This window comes from Dendrobium catenatum, unplaced genomic scaffold (assembly GCF_001605985.2).
Source record: "Dendrobium catenatum unplaced genomic scaffold, ASM160598v2 fragScaff_scaffold_621, whole genome shotgun sequence".
In the NCBI taxonomy this organism is placed as follows: Eukaryota; Viridiplantae; Streptophyta; class Magnoliopsida; order Asparagales; family Orchidaceae; genus Dendrobium; species Dendrobium catenatum.
The window spans coordinates 1,194,234-1,208,905 of NW_021319083.1; the positions used below are offsets into that span (position 1 = coordinate 1,194,234).

General features: G+C 38.6%; 2 protein-coding genes across 6 annotated transcripts in view; both read left to right on the plus strand.

Moving 5' to 3' along the window:
- Nucleotides 1-756: 756 nt before the first annotated feature.
- Nucleotides 757-2,327, plus strand: LOC110111795 (flavonol 3-O-glucosyltransferase UGT89B1; the record flags this gene model as incomplete). The annotated part of the gene is given in 1 exon segment (XM_020843804.2): nucleotides 757-2,327. A coding segment is annotated over 1 exon segment (1,377 nt). The 3' UTR covers nucleotides 2,150-2,327.
- Nucleotides 2,328-4,777: 2,450 nt separating this feature from the next.
- Nucleotides 4,778-14,672, plus strand: part of LOC110111860 (probable ion channel CASTOR) — a 25,077-nt gene continuing 15,182 nt past the window's right edge. Inside the window, exons 1-8 of one of the 5 annotated variants that reach the window (XM_028695069.1) lie at nucleotides 4,779-5,378; nucleotides 6,010-6,081; nucleotides 6,707-7,312; nucleotides 11,758-11,940; nucleotides 12,109-12,168; nucleotides 12,248-12,451; nucleotides 13,428-13,458; nucleotides 13,537-13,676. In XM_028695069.1, coding sequence (XP_028550902.1) covers nucleotides 4,875-5,378; nucleotides 6,010-6,081; nucleotides 6,707-7,312; nucleotides 11,758-11,940; nucleotides 12,109-12,168; nucleotides 12,248-12,451; nucleotides 13,428-13,458; nucleotides 13,537-13,676 — 1,800 coding nt within the window. In that variant the 5' untranslated portion in view covers nucleotides 4,779-4,874. Of the gene's footprint in view, nucleotides 5,379-6,009; nucleotides 6,082-6,706; nucleotides 7,313-11,757; nucleotides 11,941-12,108; nucleotides 12,169-12,247; nucleotides 12,452-13,427; nucleotides 13,677-14,672 lie in introns of all 5 variants that reach the window. The other 4 variants (XM_028695070.1, XM_028695071.1, XM_020843901.2 and 1 more) reach the window with 4 other exon arrangements.

The following is a 14,672-nucleotide window of genomic DNA, read 5'->3' on the forward strand; positions in this document are numbered from 1 at the left end:
GAGGAGGTGAGGAATCTCCTTTTCCCCTTTCTCCTTCTTCTTCTGCGAATTTCTGGTGTTTCCCGAAAATCCGGCAGAGTTCCGGCGTCTTCAGGCGGCAGGAAGAGCTCCGGCGGCGGTGGTCGAGGAGGTGAGGAATCTCCTATTCCCCTTTCTCCTTCTCCTACTCTTCTTCTTCTCTCTCTTCCCCCCCCTCCCCCTTGGTGTAGAATGAGGGCTCTATTTATAGTTTTTCTGGAGTGGCATAGCCCGTAAATAGGCGTGAGATCAAGGGCGAACAGGGAGAGGTTTGAATGGACGGCCGATATCGAATCCTTTGATCATGCACCGTTCGTTGGACATTTGAAGGCCTTAATGATGTCGGAATTCGATGATGTTGGGCTCGTTGGATTCGTCTCGTCAAGCCGTTCGATTCGAGTATAAGCTCGTCGAAATCAGAGTTCACATGCTCCCGAAATTTATTTTTGAAGTTTCCAACTAGCTTTTGCCTCGAGATTCGTGCCCGATCAAGATAATTTTTGCGTCATGTATCAATAATAAATAATTTGACCTTAAATTTGATGATCCAATATGGCGGTAGATGAATACAAAATTAGATATAAGAAAATAATCATTTTACTTGGGAGGAAAAGTGCAGCTTAAAAATATATTAGTAATTACAATAATTTTGAAAAAGAAGAATAATAATAATAATAAATTCTCCAAAGAATAAGAACTAAGTTAACACACGCTAGTCTTTTTAAGTCAATTGTTCTTTTTCTCTGCACCACCAATGACGACCAACCAAGCCGTCTCCGTCGCCGTCGCCGATCGCAGGCCACTACCGCACCTCCTCGTCTTCCCCTTTCCAGCTCAAGGCCATCTCCTCCCTCTCCTCCACCTCTCCACCCACCTCGCCACCCGCTTCGCCTTCTCCATCACCGTCATCATCACCCCTAAAAACCTCCCCTTAATTCAACCATTCCTCTCCTCCAGCTCCCAAATCCACCCTCTCGTCCTCCCCCTTCCCCCTTCCTCATCCCTCCCCTCCGGCGCCGAGCACATCCGCACCCTCCCCGACGGCACTCCTTCCGCCGCCCTAATCCACGCCCTCTCCTCCCTCCGCCCTTCCATCCTCCGCTGGGCCAAATCCCAATCCAACCCCCCTTCCGCCCTCATCTCCGACTTCTTCCTCGGCTGGTGCGTCAACCTCGCCGCCGATCTCCAAATCTCCCACGTTTCCTTCTTCTCAGTCAGCGCTCTTCTCGCCGCCATCCTCCACCCCCTCTTCCTCTCCCTCCCTCCCCCCTCTTCCACTCCCGTCTCCGTCTCCCCTTCCCTCCCCTCCTTCCCTTTCCCCCACCTACCCTCTGTCTTCCGCCGCTACGTCGCCGGCAATCCCGATTGGGATTTCACTCGCGAATCCTTTCTCTCTAATTCCCTTTCCTCCGCCGCCATTTTCGACACCTTCGACTTCTTCGATTCCCATTACCTCTCCCATCTCCGTTCCTCCTCTTACGCCTCCGGCCGCCTCTTCGCCGTCGGCCCAATCCCCCCCGCCGTTCCCGAATCCGACAACAGCAACATTTTCCCCTATCTCGACTCCTGCCCTCCTAACTCCGTCGTCTACATCTGCTTCGGAAGCCAGTTCACAACGGAGCCGGCTTTGGCGGCGGCAATCTCAGCCGGGCTCGAATCCAGCGGCGTGAGATTCGTTTGGGCGGTGGGGACGGCGGCGCCAGAGGAATTTAATGGGAAGGGGAAGGTGGTGAAGGGCTGGGTGCCGCAGAGGGCAGTGCTCGAACACGTGGCGGTCGCTGCATTCGTCACACACTGCGGGTGGAACTCGGTGTTGGAAGGGTTGGTGGCGGGAGTGTTGTTGCTGGCGTGGCCGATGGAGGCGGATCAATTTGTGAACGCGAAGTTGTTGGTGGAGGATGCCGGAGTGGCGGTTAGGATTTGCGAAGGGGGACCGGGGAAGGTGCCGGAGGCGGCGGAGCTGGGGAGGTTGATTGGGGAGGCAGTGGAAGAGGGGAGTTGGCCGGCGTTGAGGTTGAAGGCGGCGGAGATGGCGAGGAAGGCGAAGGAGGCGGTGGCGGAAGGTGGTTCTTCTTTTCTAGCTATGGAGGAAATGGTGAAGCTCCTTAAACAGGCTACAACCGAGGATTAATTAAGCTACTAAAGGCTGTAGTTTTCTTATTTATCAATAAAGCTTGTAACTTTACTTAAATTTTTTTGGTGTTAAGTTCTATCTTATCTAATATGTAGGCTCTTAAGGTGGTGTTACAGAGGATTTTGTACTGCAATTTCTTCAATAAAAATTCTGGAAAATAAGCATATTTGGATCATCACATGAAATATATGAATATTATCAGATAGTTATCTATCATATGTTTGATTTTGATTCCAATTGATTTGGATCAGCTATCTGTTGATGTTTGTTGAGTTGTTTGGGCTTTATAGAACGATATTTTAACCTTAATTTGAGCGCTGCTAAAGCTCATTCAGTTAAATTGATCTTTATTGGACATAATGTATTAAGGTGATTAGTTCTTATTGATAGGAAGACCTCCATATTCTGACCCATATTTAAATGTAGGTTCTGGATTCAAATTTATTAATGAGCGATATCTAACTTTATTAGCACGCAAGCTCTATAGGTTTACTTGAAAATATATATTGAGAGTTGGTATATGAGAGAGAAAGAGGCAAAATAGTACACAAGGTTAAATGTTTGTTGTGTAAGTGCTCTAAGGTGCAAGAGATATTAAACAACATCGAGCCTTTATCTACTAAACTGGTTCAGCTACATGAATCTTTTTTTTTTTTTTTTTGCATTGTTAGAGTCAAATTATCATTTAAATATAATAAAAAATGTTATTTCTAATAGTTTCTAACCAAAATATTTTAGGTTTATCTTTACATTTCTTAATATGAGCCATATCTAATGCATCTATTATGCTATACCGGTCATCGGAAGGTTGTCATTAGGGCTGTCAAAATCGGGTCACGGGTCGGATTTGGGTCAAATCTGGAACTGACATGACACCAATTGACCCAACCCAAACCAGACTCGTTTTTGCAAATAGGTTTGGTATTTCAACCCGGACCCGACTCCTGCGGGTTGCTGAGTTGACCTAACCTGACCCGCAGACACGTTTTGAAGGAGGCGTTGGATGGCAGATGGTGATGGCGACAACGTAGGCGGGCAATGACGCAGGTGACGGCACAGGCGGGGTGAGGAGTCACAATGAGATTGTTTTGAAGGAGGCCTTGGACAGCGGGGCGGTGCAGGATACGACGATTGCAACAACGCAGGAGGGCAACAACGTAGGCGGGCGACGATGCAGGCAGGGTGACTACGAGGGCATCACGATGAGGGCATCATGGCGAGCTCATTTCGAAGAGGTGTTGGAAGGCGGACGGAGCAGGCGACCTAACTCCACCCTCCACTTTTATTATCTAGGACTTGGGACCTGTCAACATCCAAGACATGAGACCTAACAACAACAGTGTTGTAAGAGATATTAAACGATCCAACATATTCATATTCACCGTTTATTTATAGGGATCAAATCATTACAAGTGATGCTACATTTATTATATAAAAAGATGCATATACTAATGACTAAATACATATTACCCTTCATGCCTTACTAACTTTGAAGGATGATTGATCATCTTAATCAAAATTCTCTATGTTCGACGAGTCTTGTAGTACAGAGATGTTGATTAATTTGATGATTGTTGAGCCGAGAGTGCTGCAGCTCCCTAGTATCTCCAAGTCAATGGCATGTGGTGGAGCTCTAAATTGTCTCAAAGTAGGGGCGAATTATTGCTTTCGGTCACCGGATGTCCGGACATCCAATCCGGTGACGTCACGTCACCCAAATACACTGGGTCCCGGTATATTTTGGTGACGTGGCAACACCGGATTGGTGTCCGGACGAATCCGGACATCGGACGTAATAATTTGCCCAAAGTAGAAGGGGAGTGCGTTTAGGTTGTGAGGATAAAGGGCAACACCCTTCCAAGTCCTCTGCCAAGTTAGGTCTTGTGACTCTTGGGAAAGCTCCTTTGTGGGCCCACTAGACATGAGTTCATTTAGTATGACCCCTTCAACTATCAAATGAATATTTGAAAATACATGTGCGAGTACATAGTAGATAGTGTGATTATCATAGTCAAATATCTCATTGCCTTCTATTTTAAATTACATTTATTATTTTTATTTTTTTAAATTAATAATTTATATAGGTGCCTGATTACTCGAATAAATGAGAATTTTCCTCTTATTAGGTAGGGCGTATGTTGGAAACTATGTAATTGTGATTTTTTTGCTAAATAATTCTAAATAAATAATTATCAAGTTGTCATTATTTCAAAGCATGAATAAAGAACTATAATGCAATATATTATATTTTTAAGTATATTTTTTATAACTTCAAAATTATATATTATATATCAATCTAACATTTTATATTTTTGAAAGAATTGAATTTATTTTATACCAAATAATATAAATAAGTAAGAAAAATCCAACTCGGTTAAAATCCCAAGGGATAAAAAAGCTCAACCTCTTGTTAAGGCTGAATTTAAGATCACATACCCTATATATATATATATATATATAATAGTTTGATAATCTTTCAAGTCGAGTCGGATTGAGCTCGAACTCGAGCTCATTTATGATACGAGCTCAAAGCTCAATAAATTAGACTTACAAGAATTCCGAACCAGCTCGACTCACTTATACCGCTAGACAGGCCCAACGATTGTGAGATTTGACGCCTTCTTAACTTCAGAAAATATATTATCGCGGCTTTCTTCGCTAAATCAACGAAACAACTTGAAGAAGCTGAAAGGTCAAACCCCTTCACTTCCCGGAAAATTTTATGGCCATGTCCTTGGACTCCGAGTCCTCGCCACCGGCCCTTAACCGGGATTGGTTCTTCTCCGCTACCAACCCCTCTTTTCCTTCGGGCTCAGCCGGAAACGTTAACCGTGGCCAAAAAGCTAGGAGAAAGTCGTCAGCGTTCCCGGTCACCGAATGGGCGTCAAAACCTTATCTACGGGAGGCGAGGCCGCAGCAGAGGCTCCCAACGGCTGGAACCTGGATGTCCTTCGGTTCTTCCGTTTCCACGTCTCCGGCAACATCAGCGGCGACGGAGCCACCTGCAGCCATCCCCCGGGGGGACCTCCGATACGCGGGACTGCGCAGGAAGGTGCGTTTCGATACAAGAGAAGAAAAGGGAGAAGGGAAGGGAGCTGGGGATGCATCGGCGGTGACTAATGAGATGGTTGCTGAGGCGGCGTCGGAAGGAAGAAGGAAAGGGTTCTGGGCTCGGCTGGTGGATCGTCGAATGAGAGTCCAAGTATCTGTTGCTATCTTTGCTGCGGTTAGTCTTTCTTAATTTATGAACGATTTGATGGAAAATTTATTACTAATCAGTTTTCATGGAACTAGATTATCTTTATAGGATTGTTGTAGCGGTTCAATTTGAAGTTTTCTTGGAAATTTGAAACCTGTAAATCCTACATTTTTTAGTTTTTCCATTCCTCGTCCATCTGAATGTTCATGTTATGTTTTAGGAGGCTCTTATTAGTTGTGTTTCTATAGTGGAGCGTACAGTATGAGTCCTAATTTATTAATTGCTATTTAGCTAATCTGAATATTGATGGTAAATTTTGGAGAGGGGAAAATTAGTCTTGGAGAAGACATTGTAAAATGCCAGCATTTTCTGTCATTTCGGCTGGTGGGCGTATCAGCTGAAGCAAGTAGTTTAAGGATCCCTGGAATGGGTTGATCATTACATGATATGAAACGTAATCTATACATACAATGTCCTAATTATATTCTCAGTATCCCCTAAAAGTTATGGTTGATTCCATATAGCATTATTCCTCTCCTTAATGAAGCCATACAATGCGTGTTTGAACTTGTATTTTCCATAGAATTCTTAGACTTCTATGTAATTCTTCTAAGAAAAATGTTCTATCATGATCCTATTTTCCTTTTATTTCTTGCAGCTTGTTCTTTTGTGCTTCACTTCCGTACTCCAGAAGAACTTCTTGCTGAATATACAGGTTAATTTGTTGCAGGTATGATATCTGATTGTTATTGTTAGTTTGTTGGTTTCTTGTGCTTCCTCTTTTGCAATATGAGAATTGTTAGTCATATCGAATAAATATTGGGAAGGCAAAGGCCTAATTGTCAGTGTTGATATAAATTAATGTTGAATTTTTTCTAATTCAGACAGAAAGTACATAGTAGTTTAAAAAGATGTTTGTACTTGTTATATCTTGGATTCTGATATGATCAAAATTTCATCTTAAAAAAAATCCTTTGTGGTACTTTTTTCCTTTTAAGGCCAGCAAATCATCATGCTACCATCGTTTATCAGTCTCACAAAAGCATATTATTACCAGAGCGATTAGCATAGCATATGAAGCTCCCAATACAGGCCAAAAGGTTTTCATTAATTCATGGAATGTGTCAGAATTAGTTTCCCCTCTTAGTGGTTTTATAGGATGTCAAATTCTTCTTTGAGTACCGAAGTCCAAGTTCTCTGAGTTTCTTTCCTCTCTATTGTTTCTTATTTTTCATTTACTCCTTTTTTGCCATGCTCCCAACCCTTATGAGGAACATTCAAAAAACCACTTGTAAAAATTTCATGCTTCCGCAATGATGATATTCATATTTATTCCTTCTTTTTAATCCTTGCAGGATCAACTTTCTAAGCAGAAATTAAGATTACAGAAGTGTGATTTATATGATCCGGAATATTATGTCGAAGCTGTTCCACCGGTAACTAGCTATCTTCTACAGAAGAGTCTGAAGAATTCTGCGCTTTTTGCTTCCCTTGCTATGCTCTGTTTTCCACTGCTTGTTCTTAGACATCTTGATAAGATTTCAAGGTTCTGGAAGTCATCAGATTCTGAAGAAATTTCTCTTAACAAGCAACTAGCATATAAGGTTGATGTCTTTTTATCAGTCTATCCATTCTCTAAGCCACTGACTTTACTTCTTGCAACTCTGCTGCTGTTATGTCTTGGTGGCTTGGCACTCTTTGGGGTGACTGATGGTACTTTAGCAGACTGTATGTGGTTATCATGGACTTATGTAGCTGATTCTGGCAACCATGCAAATTCTGTCGGCACTGGTCCCAAGCTAGTGTCTGTTTCTATAACTTTTGGAGGGATGCTTATATTTGCTATGATGCTTGGACTAGTTTCTGATGCAATCTCAGAGAAGTTTGATTCCTTGAGGAAGGGTAGAAGTGAAGTGATAGAGAAAAATCACACTTTAATCCTTGGTTGGAGCGACAAGTTGGTATGTAGTGGACCTTCCTTGATTTACCTCTAAAATATTCACTCCTGTTATGAAACTTTGCCTATTGACTCAAAGAGAATTAGACATGCATTTGTTTTTGGTTTACTTCTGTCTTAAATCCCAATTTAACACAATTAATATGATATTTTGATTTTTGACTGTCTCCATGTTTACTTGGCTGTCTTCATTAAGATTAATGTCTTCTTGCTTTGATGTTAGACATCACAGTCCTTATGCACGTAAGGCCGTCTAAATGAAAATTGATTAGAACTTTTTCAAACAACTTCTCATAATTATTATTATCATTAATTGCTAATTGACTCAATAATGTTTTTTTCCTTATTATCTTTAGGATTGTTTTGAAAATGTGATGATTTGATGAGTGCGACATGTAGAGTTCCACCTTGGATTGCTTGCTAGAAATTGCTATCGGGAATTTCATTTGGTGGGTACCTTGGATTGAGTTGCCCGACACTAGTGCAAATATATTGTTTTGCATTTGAATTTTGGTGGGTGGCACCAATACATGAAGATTCTTTGCTTAGGATTTACCATAAACATTTTAGAGATCTCTCTTTCTTTTATTTCATCACATATTCTCACAGATCTAGGGTCTTTATGAAAAATTAATGGCCTCAATAGTGTATACGGGAAGAAGATGACCTTGTTTGAGTTAATATGTTAGTGGAATATTGTTAGGGTTATTATTTCTATTGTCTATGAGTGGGCATTGGAGAAGTTAGTGAATGATATTGCTTTATACTCCATAATTGTGGTTTCTTTATTAGTGGATCATATTCTCTTTCCCTTTCCATGGATATAGGCTTGGTCGTAGCCAAATTGAAATCTTGGCATCTTTTGTTGTTTCTTTCTTTTTCTCTTTTGTGTTAATTTATGACATATTGCTATTGATCCTGGAGACACTACTACATTGTCTTTTTCGGTGCCCTCATTACAACAAACTAGTATTAGGAGCAAATTTGTTATTGTTAATTTGAAGTTTGAGATTGAGAAGGTGAATGGGCCAAAATTTTTTGAATTCGGAGAATAGAGATGCCTGTAGTTTTTTTCAACATGGTGTTGTGAAAGCACTCATAGGGCTTTCAAAGCTGTCAGTGATGTTGAGTGAAGATGAGAAGGTATAGATGAATGAAAAAGTATGTATTATGTTTAACATATGAGACCTTGATGAAACCTACTACAGAAAATTTATGGTTCAAACTTGATTATTGTTCATGATCAAAAACTCTACAACACTCTTTTAGAAGTAAAAACTGCATTTGTTGCACATGCAAGAATGTACATCAATCAATTCATATATGAATCAATTTTGTTTGATTATTTGTGATTTAAGAATAATATATGCAACTGTTGATGATGAAGATTGAGCTTTGTTTTTGTATTTCTGCTTAATTCCCTCTTATGAGCTCCTTATAATGCCATGTTGTGAAAGTGATGCCATAAGAGTAGAAGGTGTGAGCAACTTCTGTCATAAGTTAAGATTTCTAAGCTTAGGGTGTCAATGAAGAAAAGAAGAGCTAGAAATTCTTTGTGAGGGGGAGACTAGCAGAGAATGGGTCTACATTTAAACTTAAGTCTAATGACTGGAACAAAGCATTATTTCTATTGCTTTAACCCTGACATCAAAAGAGATTGACCGACTTTGAAGAAGAGGGAGAGCGCATAAGTGACAACCATCAAGAGGACATGGCAACAAATGTAAGTATAACAGATCCAGATTTTGTTGTTTTCTCTTTGACCGTAGGTTTATGTACAGTGATCGGAGATTACTTATACTCGACATATTCTTTTCATCTATATCATGATAGATCATTATTTTTTAGTTTTCAACTTTGTATGGTGTTTATATGAGCTACAATGGTGTGTGTATGACTATAGGTTTTAACATTATTTGTATTAGGAGCCATGATGGTTTGACTAAGACTTTGGTTAGGGGTAAGGTATGTATTTGATACGAGATTGGATATTTATATATTTGGGAATTTGAGTCATGTAAGGTATACATTTTTATAGATTTCTGAGGTCCTCAAGATTTGTATGGGTTATTTGGTTGTTAAGCTAGACGTGTTAGAGGATTATATGTTGAGATCCTTGTGCCTTTGGAGCAACATATTTTGGGGAAGCAGAGGATTGTAGGTATTGACATTTTTTGTCTTATGGCACATGATGTTGTGATTAATAATTTAGCTAGTGTGAGATATGCTTCTGATATGAGATTGGATCTTTGCATCTTTGGGTTCTTTGAGTGATGTAGGGTACATATTTTTTGGAGATGTTGAGGTCCTTAAGGTTTGCATGGGTTATTTGGTTTTTAAGCTAGAACAATTAAAGAATTTTATGTTGAGATCGTTGTATCTTTTGAGCATCACATTCTTGGGAAGCTAGGGAGAATCAAAAGAGAATTAACTTTTAAACTGCATGAAAAGTTCCAAAACAAATTTAGGTACAAAATGCTGAGAAGATGTCAAGTGATTGGATGGATGACATTTACTTCATATAAACTTTCACAGTGCCATATCATATCATTGCAACATTCAGGGCGAAGGGATGACTACATCAGGGTTATAGACATTCTTAGGTATGTGCAGATTTACTGGTACCATTTTAGAGTGCAATATTTTTATTGTATAGATCTCTCTCGGTGTTCATTTGAAATGTGATTTGGGCTTGATGATATTATGTGATGCCTAGCCATTTGGGACATTGAGAATTTATTGTTCTTGACTTGGAAATGAGTCATAGAGGAGATCCAACTTTGCCATAATATTGAGTCGATGGGGAGAATTGTAATTGAATAATTTTTTTTTTCATAATTACCCTTGAGATTGTATTTGAAATGAGTTGAGCACGTCACCTGGAGTATTGCCTTGAATCGTTTACTGTAATTACTGTCAAGAATTGCATCTGTTGGGATCTCATCCTCAACGTTTGGACCCAACGTGGGATTCATGCGAATTTCCTTGTTTTCATTCAAAGGTTAGTGGTTGGTGTCGATATGCGTAGATCCCTTGGCTAGGGTTTCAGACAAAAAAAATCAAAGATCTCTTTTGTTTCCTTCTATATCCTCTCAGTTTATGGTTGCTTGGAGTTGCTAGCTTTGTTTGTGCATTTGAAAATAAAACATATGTGATATACTTTTTTGGTGTGAGATTTTTAGTTTTCTCTTATTCTTTGAGTGAGTGGGTATAGCTGAGAATGGGAAATGGGTTGGTGAGTACTCTTATTTTTGAACCCACAATTATGTTTTCTTTATTAGTAGATCAAATCCTGACGTAAGTTTGGTTGAAGTCTATCTACTTAAATTTTTGTGTACTCCATGAAGTATTTTCTCTTTTTTTGTTATTTTATGGTACATTATTTTTTATGTGGGTGTTGCTTTCACATTGCGCCTTTGATGTCTCGGTTTACTTCAACTTATTCTCAGTTATTTGGTTTCAGCTTTATGAATGCTTCATAATCGAATTAAAAGTATGAATTCAGATTTCTGGTCGAAGATTATGTTCTTTCAAATATAGTTCTAAGCAAACAGCCTTTTGGGTCTAATGCTGTCTTCTTCCCTTGTAATTTGTTAATCACGTGATATGCATCTGATTTACTTTTATTTATTGTTGCATTTTAATTATGTTCACCAAGATTAGACTAAACATGAAATGGAAATTTATTCTTTTTTTGTTTCATTCACTTCGTCCATGAGCACACATATCATGTCTTTACCTGTGCAGTTCAGTGAGTTTTTTTACTCAAGCTTTTATGACAATTTCTTGATTTTTAGGCTTTATTTGGTGTTGCATGTTATCCTCTATTTCTGCAAAGGTTTTGTCAAAAATTGTGATAGAAATTTTCCTTGATGCTATCAGTAAAACTTTATGAGTTCATTGAACCTGTACTTTAAAAACCGACATTCATTCTACTTTCCGCTGAATCAGAGGCCTCAGTAAAGATCCAACTTTTAGTTACTTGCATTAGCTTTCCATTGCATATTGCTATGCACACACGTTAATATATTTTTTCTCTCAATTTTTTCTTGTCATACAACAAAAACTTCTAAATTTTCCTGCATATATAGGCACATCAATTGTCTGTTCTAATGATCTAATCTAAGCTTGCCCTTCATGTCAAAATTGTCTTAAATCAGAGATGTTAATTACAGTTAAACTTTTTCTTGTTATTTTCTACCTGCAAGGTTTATTGGAACAAATGAGGATAATCCTAAAATAAGAATCGGTTTGGTCCCCAAATTCTCCGTGAAGATATATTATAAATCCTTTGCATCTATCATATATGATTTTAAAAATTATGTAAGTGCTGATATGCAGTGAACCTTTAACCGTTTTATACTTTATATCTCGACATATTACCATTTTAACCTGTGTTTTCTTAGTTTTTTTATTTTTTTTTATTTCCAATTTTCCATTGATTAATAGGGTTCTTTGCTGAATCAACTGGCAATTGCCAATGAGAATTTAGGCGGTGGTATTGTGGTCGTGATGGCTGAACGGGACAAAGAAGAAATGGAACTTGATATTGCTAAGATGGAGTTTGACTTTAGAGGCACATCTGTTATATGCAGAAGTGGAAGCCCTCTTATTCTTGCAGATCTTAAGAAGGTTGCATAAGTCCTTTTTGTTGTGTAATATTTTGCTGAGTTTCTTGGTTTTACTTCAGCCGTCTGTCCTATAATGCTTCTAATATTCTCCCATTTAATTCACTTTACAATTGAAAAAAAAACTTTACATCCATTTTTTATTCTGTTAAAATTGACTCTAGTTTTGCAGGTATCAGTCTCTAAAGCTCATGCTATAATAGTCCTGGCAGAAGATGGAAATGCCGACCTGGTAATTGTTTGGTAGATGGTTGTGTATGGCATATTAACTCTCGTCTTCCATTCATCTCGCTTAAACGATTATATTTCAGAGTGATGCACGAGCCTTAAGGACTGTACTGAGCTTAACTGGAGTTAAAGATGGTCTAAAAGGTCACATAGTGGTGGAATTGAGTGATATAGACAACGAGGTCTTAGTCAAACTTGTTGGTGGAGATCTTGTTGAGACTGTTGTTGCTCATGATGTTATTGGTCGTTTGATGATCCAGTGTGCACGCCAGCCAGGACTTGCTCAGGTAAATTTCAGATCACGTAGCAATAATTTGTCTAGAGAAAAGTGGTTATTTTCTTCTTTAGGCTTCGTTTGGGATGGCTTTCTTACTGCTTCTTAAAATAGCTTTCTTGTACAAAAATTTTAATTTTTTAATTAAAAAGTTGCTTTAAGAAGCAGTAAAAAAACCGTCCCAAACAAAGCCTTAATATGTTCATCCTCTTCTCATTCTTGTGGCTGATTGCAATAAATTTTTTGCAAGATGCAGTATATTAGCAAGGCTTGTGTTCATATCAATAAGGCTCTTAAGCTAAATCATATATTTGCTGTTTGCTTATATATTCGTATCCTTTTTGGCTAGTTCAGTTGTCCAAGAAAAAGCCTGCTTAACTGGAAGCTACTAATTCTCCACAAAGTTTTAAATTCATATACAAGTAGACTGGTTTACTTGTGTTTTCATACTTTATGCTGACATTGCCAATTAGTAATTGTTTGGATAGCATTACCCTTAAGTCTTCCAAAGAGATGGCTAGGATTCAAATACCCCCTCAAGAAACAACAAATACCCCCTCAAGAAACAATATATCTTTAGTTTTCCATTTCTTTTAAGTTGTAACTTTTCTAGATGGTTTAATTATTTTGAATTGCACAATTTCTATGCTGCGATTGCTCAATATTAGTAGAATTGGAGTTTTCAATTGCCTCAATTATCTATGACTATTGTCATGCTTGTGTTCAGTAAAGCCTTGCATTTTTATTCTTCCGAACATTTTGGTATTGGTTTATACTTGATTATGTTTTTTTTTATATGGATTCTGCTAGTAAGGAAAGCTATGCCCTAAATCCTTTTCAGGATCATAAATTAGCGTTAATGAAGCCAAAAATACTGATCAAATATAGTTTAAGAATATATATATATATATATTTGGTGTGAACTATTAGTATTTCTTGTTTTGGTTTTATATATTTTCTTTTCCCTCAAATTCCTTGCATGTTTACAGATTTGGGAAGACATTCTCGGATTTGAAAACTGTGAGTTTTATATCAAAAAATGGCCTCAGTTGTATGGACTGCAGTTTGAAGAAGTCCTCATCAGCTTCCCTGATGCAGTTCCTTGTGGAATAAAGGTATCAGCTCTCGGAGGAAAGATCATTTTGAATCCTGATGATCACTATGTTCTACAAGAGGAAGATGAAGTTCTAGTTATAGCAGAGGATGATGATACCTATGCTCCATCAACATTGCCCAAGGTGATTTTCATTCTCTTTTCAAGAAGACTAATTTAAGGGATTACCTTTTTCTATTCCTGGAATATGCAGAACTTAAAATTAATTATTACCACTTATATCAAACTAATGAGTTTTCTAATGGGGCTATGAGAGATGTTAATGGAATATTAGGTTGGAATTAAGAATCAGTTTTGATTTATGCCAGAAATATCCAAGTATGTGAGATTCTCTATTAAGTTAATAATTGAAAAAATATAAAGAGCAACCAAAGGATTTCTTTTTATATGTCTTGAAAAAGAAAGCTAATAAAGTATCATGATAATCAATTTGGTGAGCATTAATGAGAAGGGTGTGTACCAAAGTTGCCAAAGTTATGTTATTAAATGGTCCAACTTTGCCTTATGCAATGAGAGCAACCAATAGGGTAGTTAGATGTGGAAGCTACTAGGCTTAAGGTTGGTGTCGTTGGTGAGTCGGTGAGAGAGATTTGAGAGCTAGAGTTTGAGCCTGAGTCGGTGAGAGAGATTTGAGAGCTAAAGTTTGAGCCTGAGAGAGCTAATGTTTGGGAACTAATATAGAAAAGTGAGCGTACTATTGCGAGAGAGAGATTGAGAGAGGTATCACGAGGCATGAAAGCCTGGAAGGAGAAGTGCACAACATGCAATGGGAGAAACGATCATATGGGAGCAGGAGATCGGGATGCGGGTGTTAGGACAGGAGAAATGAGTGAGATTGGTAGGGAACAAAAGAGGCGAGAGCACAAGAGAGTCTAGAGAGGATGTTGTCGTTGGGTTATTGTAGAGTGTCCAAAGTATGATCTAGCATGAGGGGGAGATGCAAATGAGAAATTGTGGGAGAGAAAGTGCAATGAGGGATGTTTGTGAAGTAGATAAATATTGAGAGAGGTCATGTCCTCAGAGATGATGTGCGGGTTACCTAGAATGTGGGAGATGCCGTATGTTTCTTTTATATATATATATATATATATTGGGACATTTAGCCCTTTTAAGAAAAACT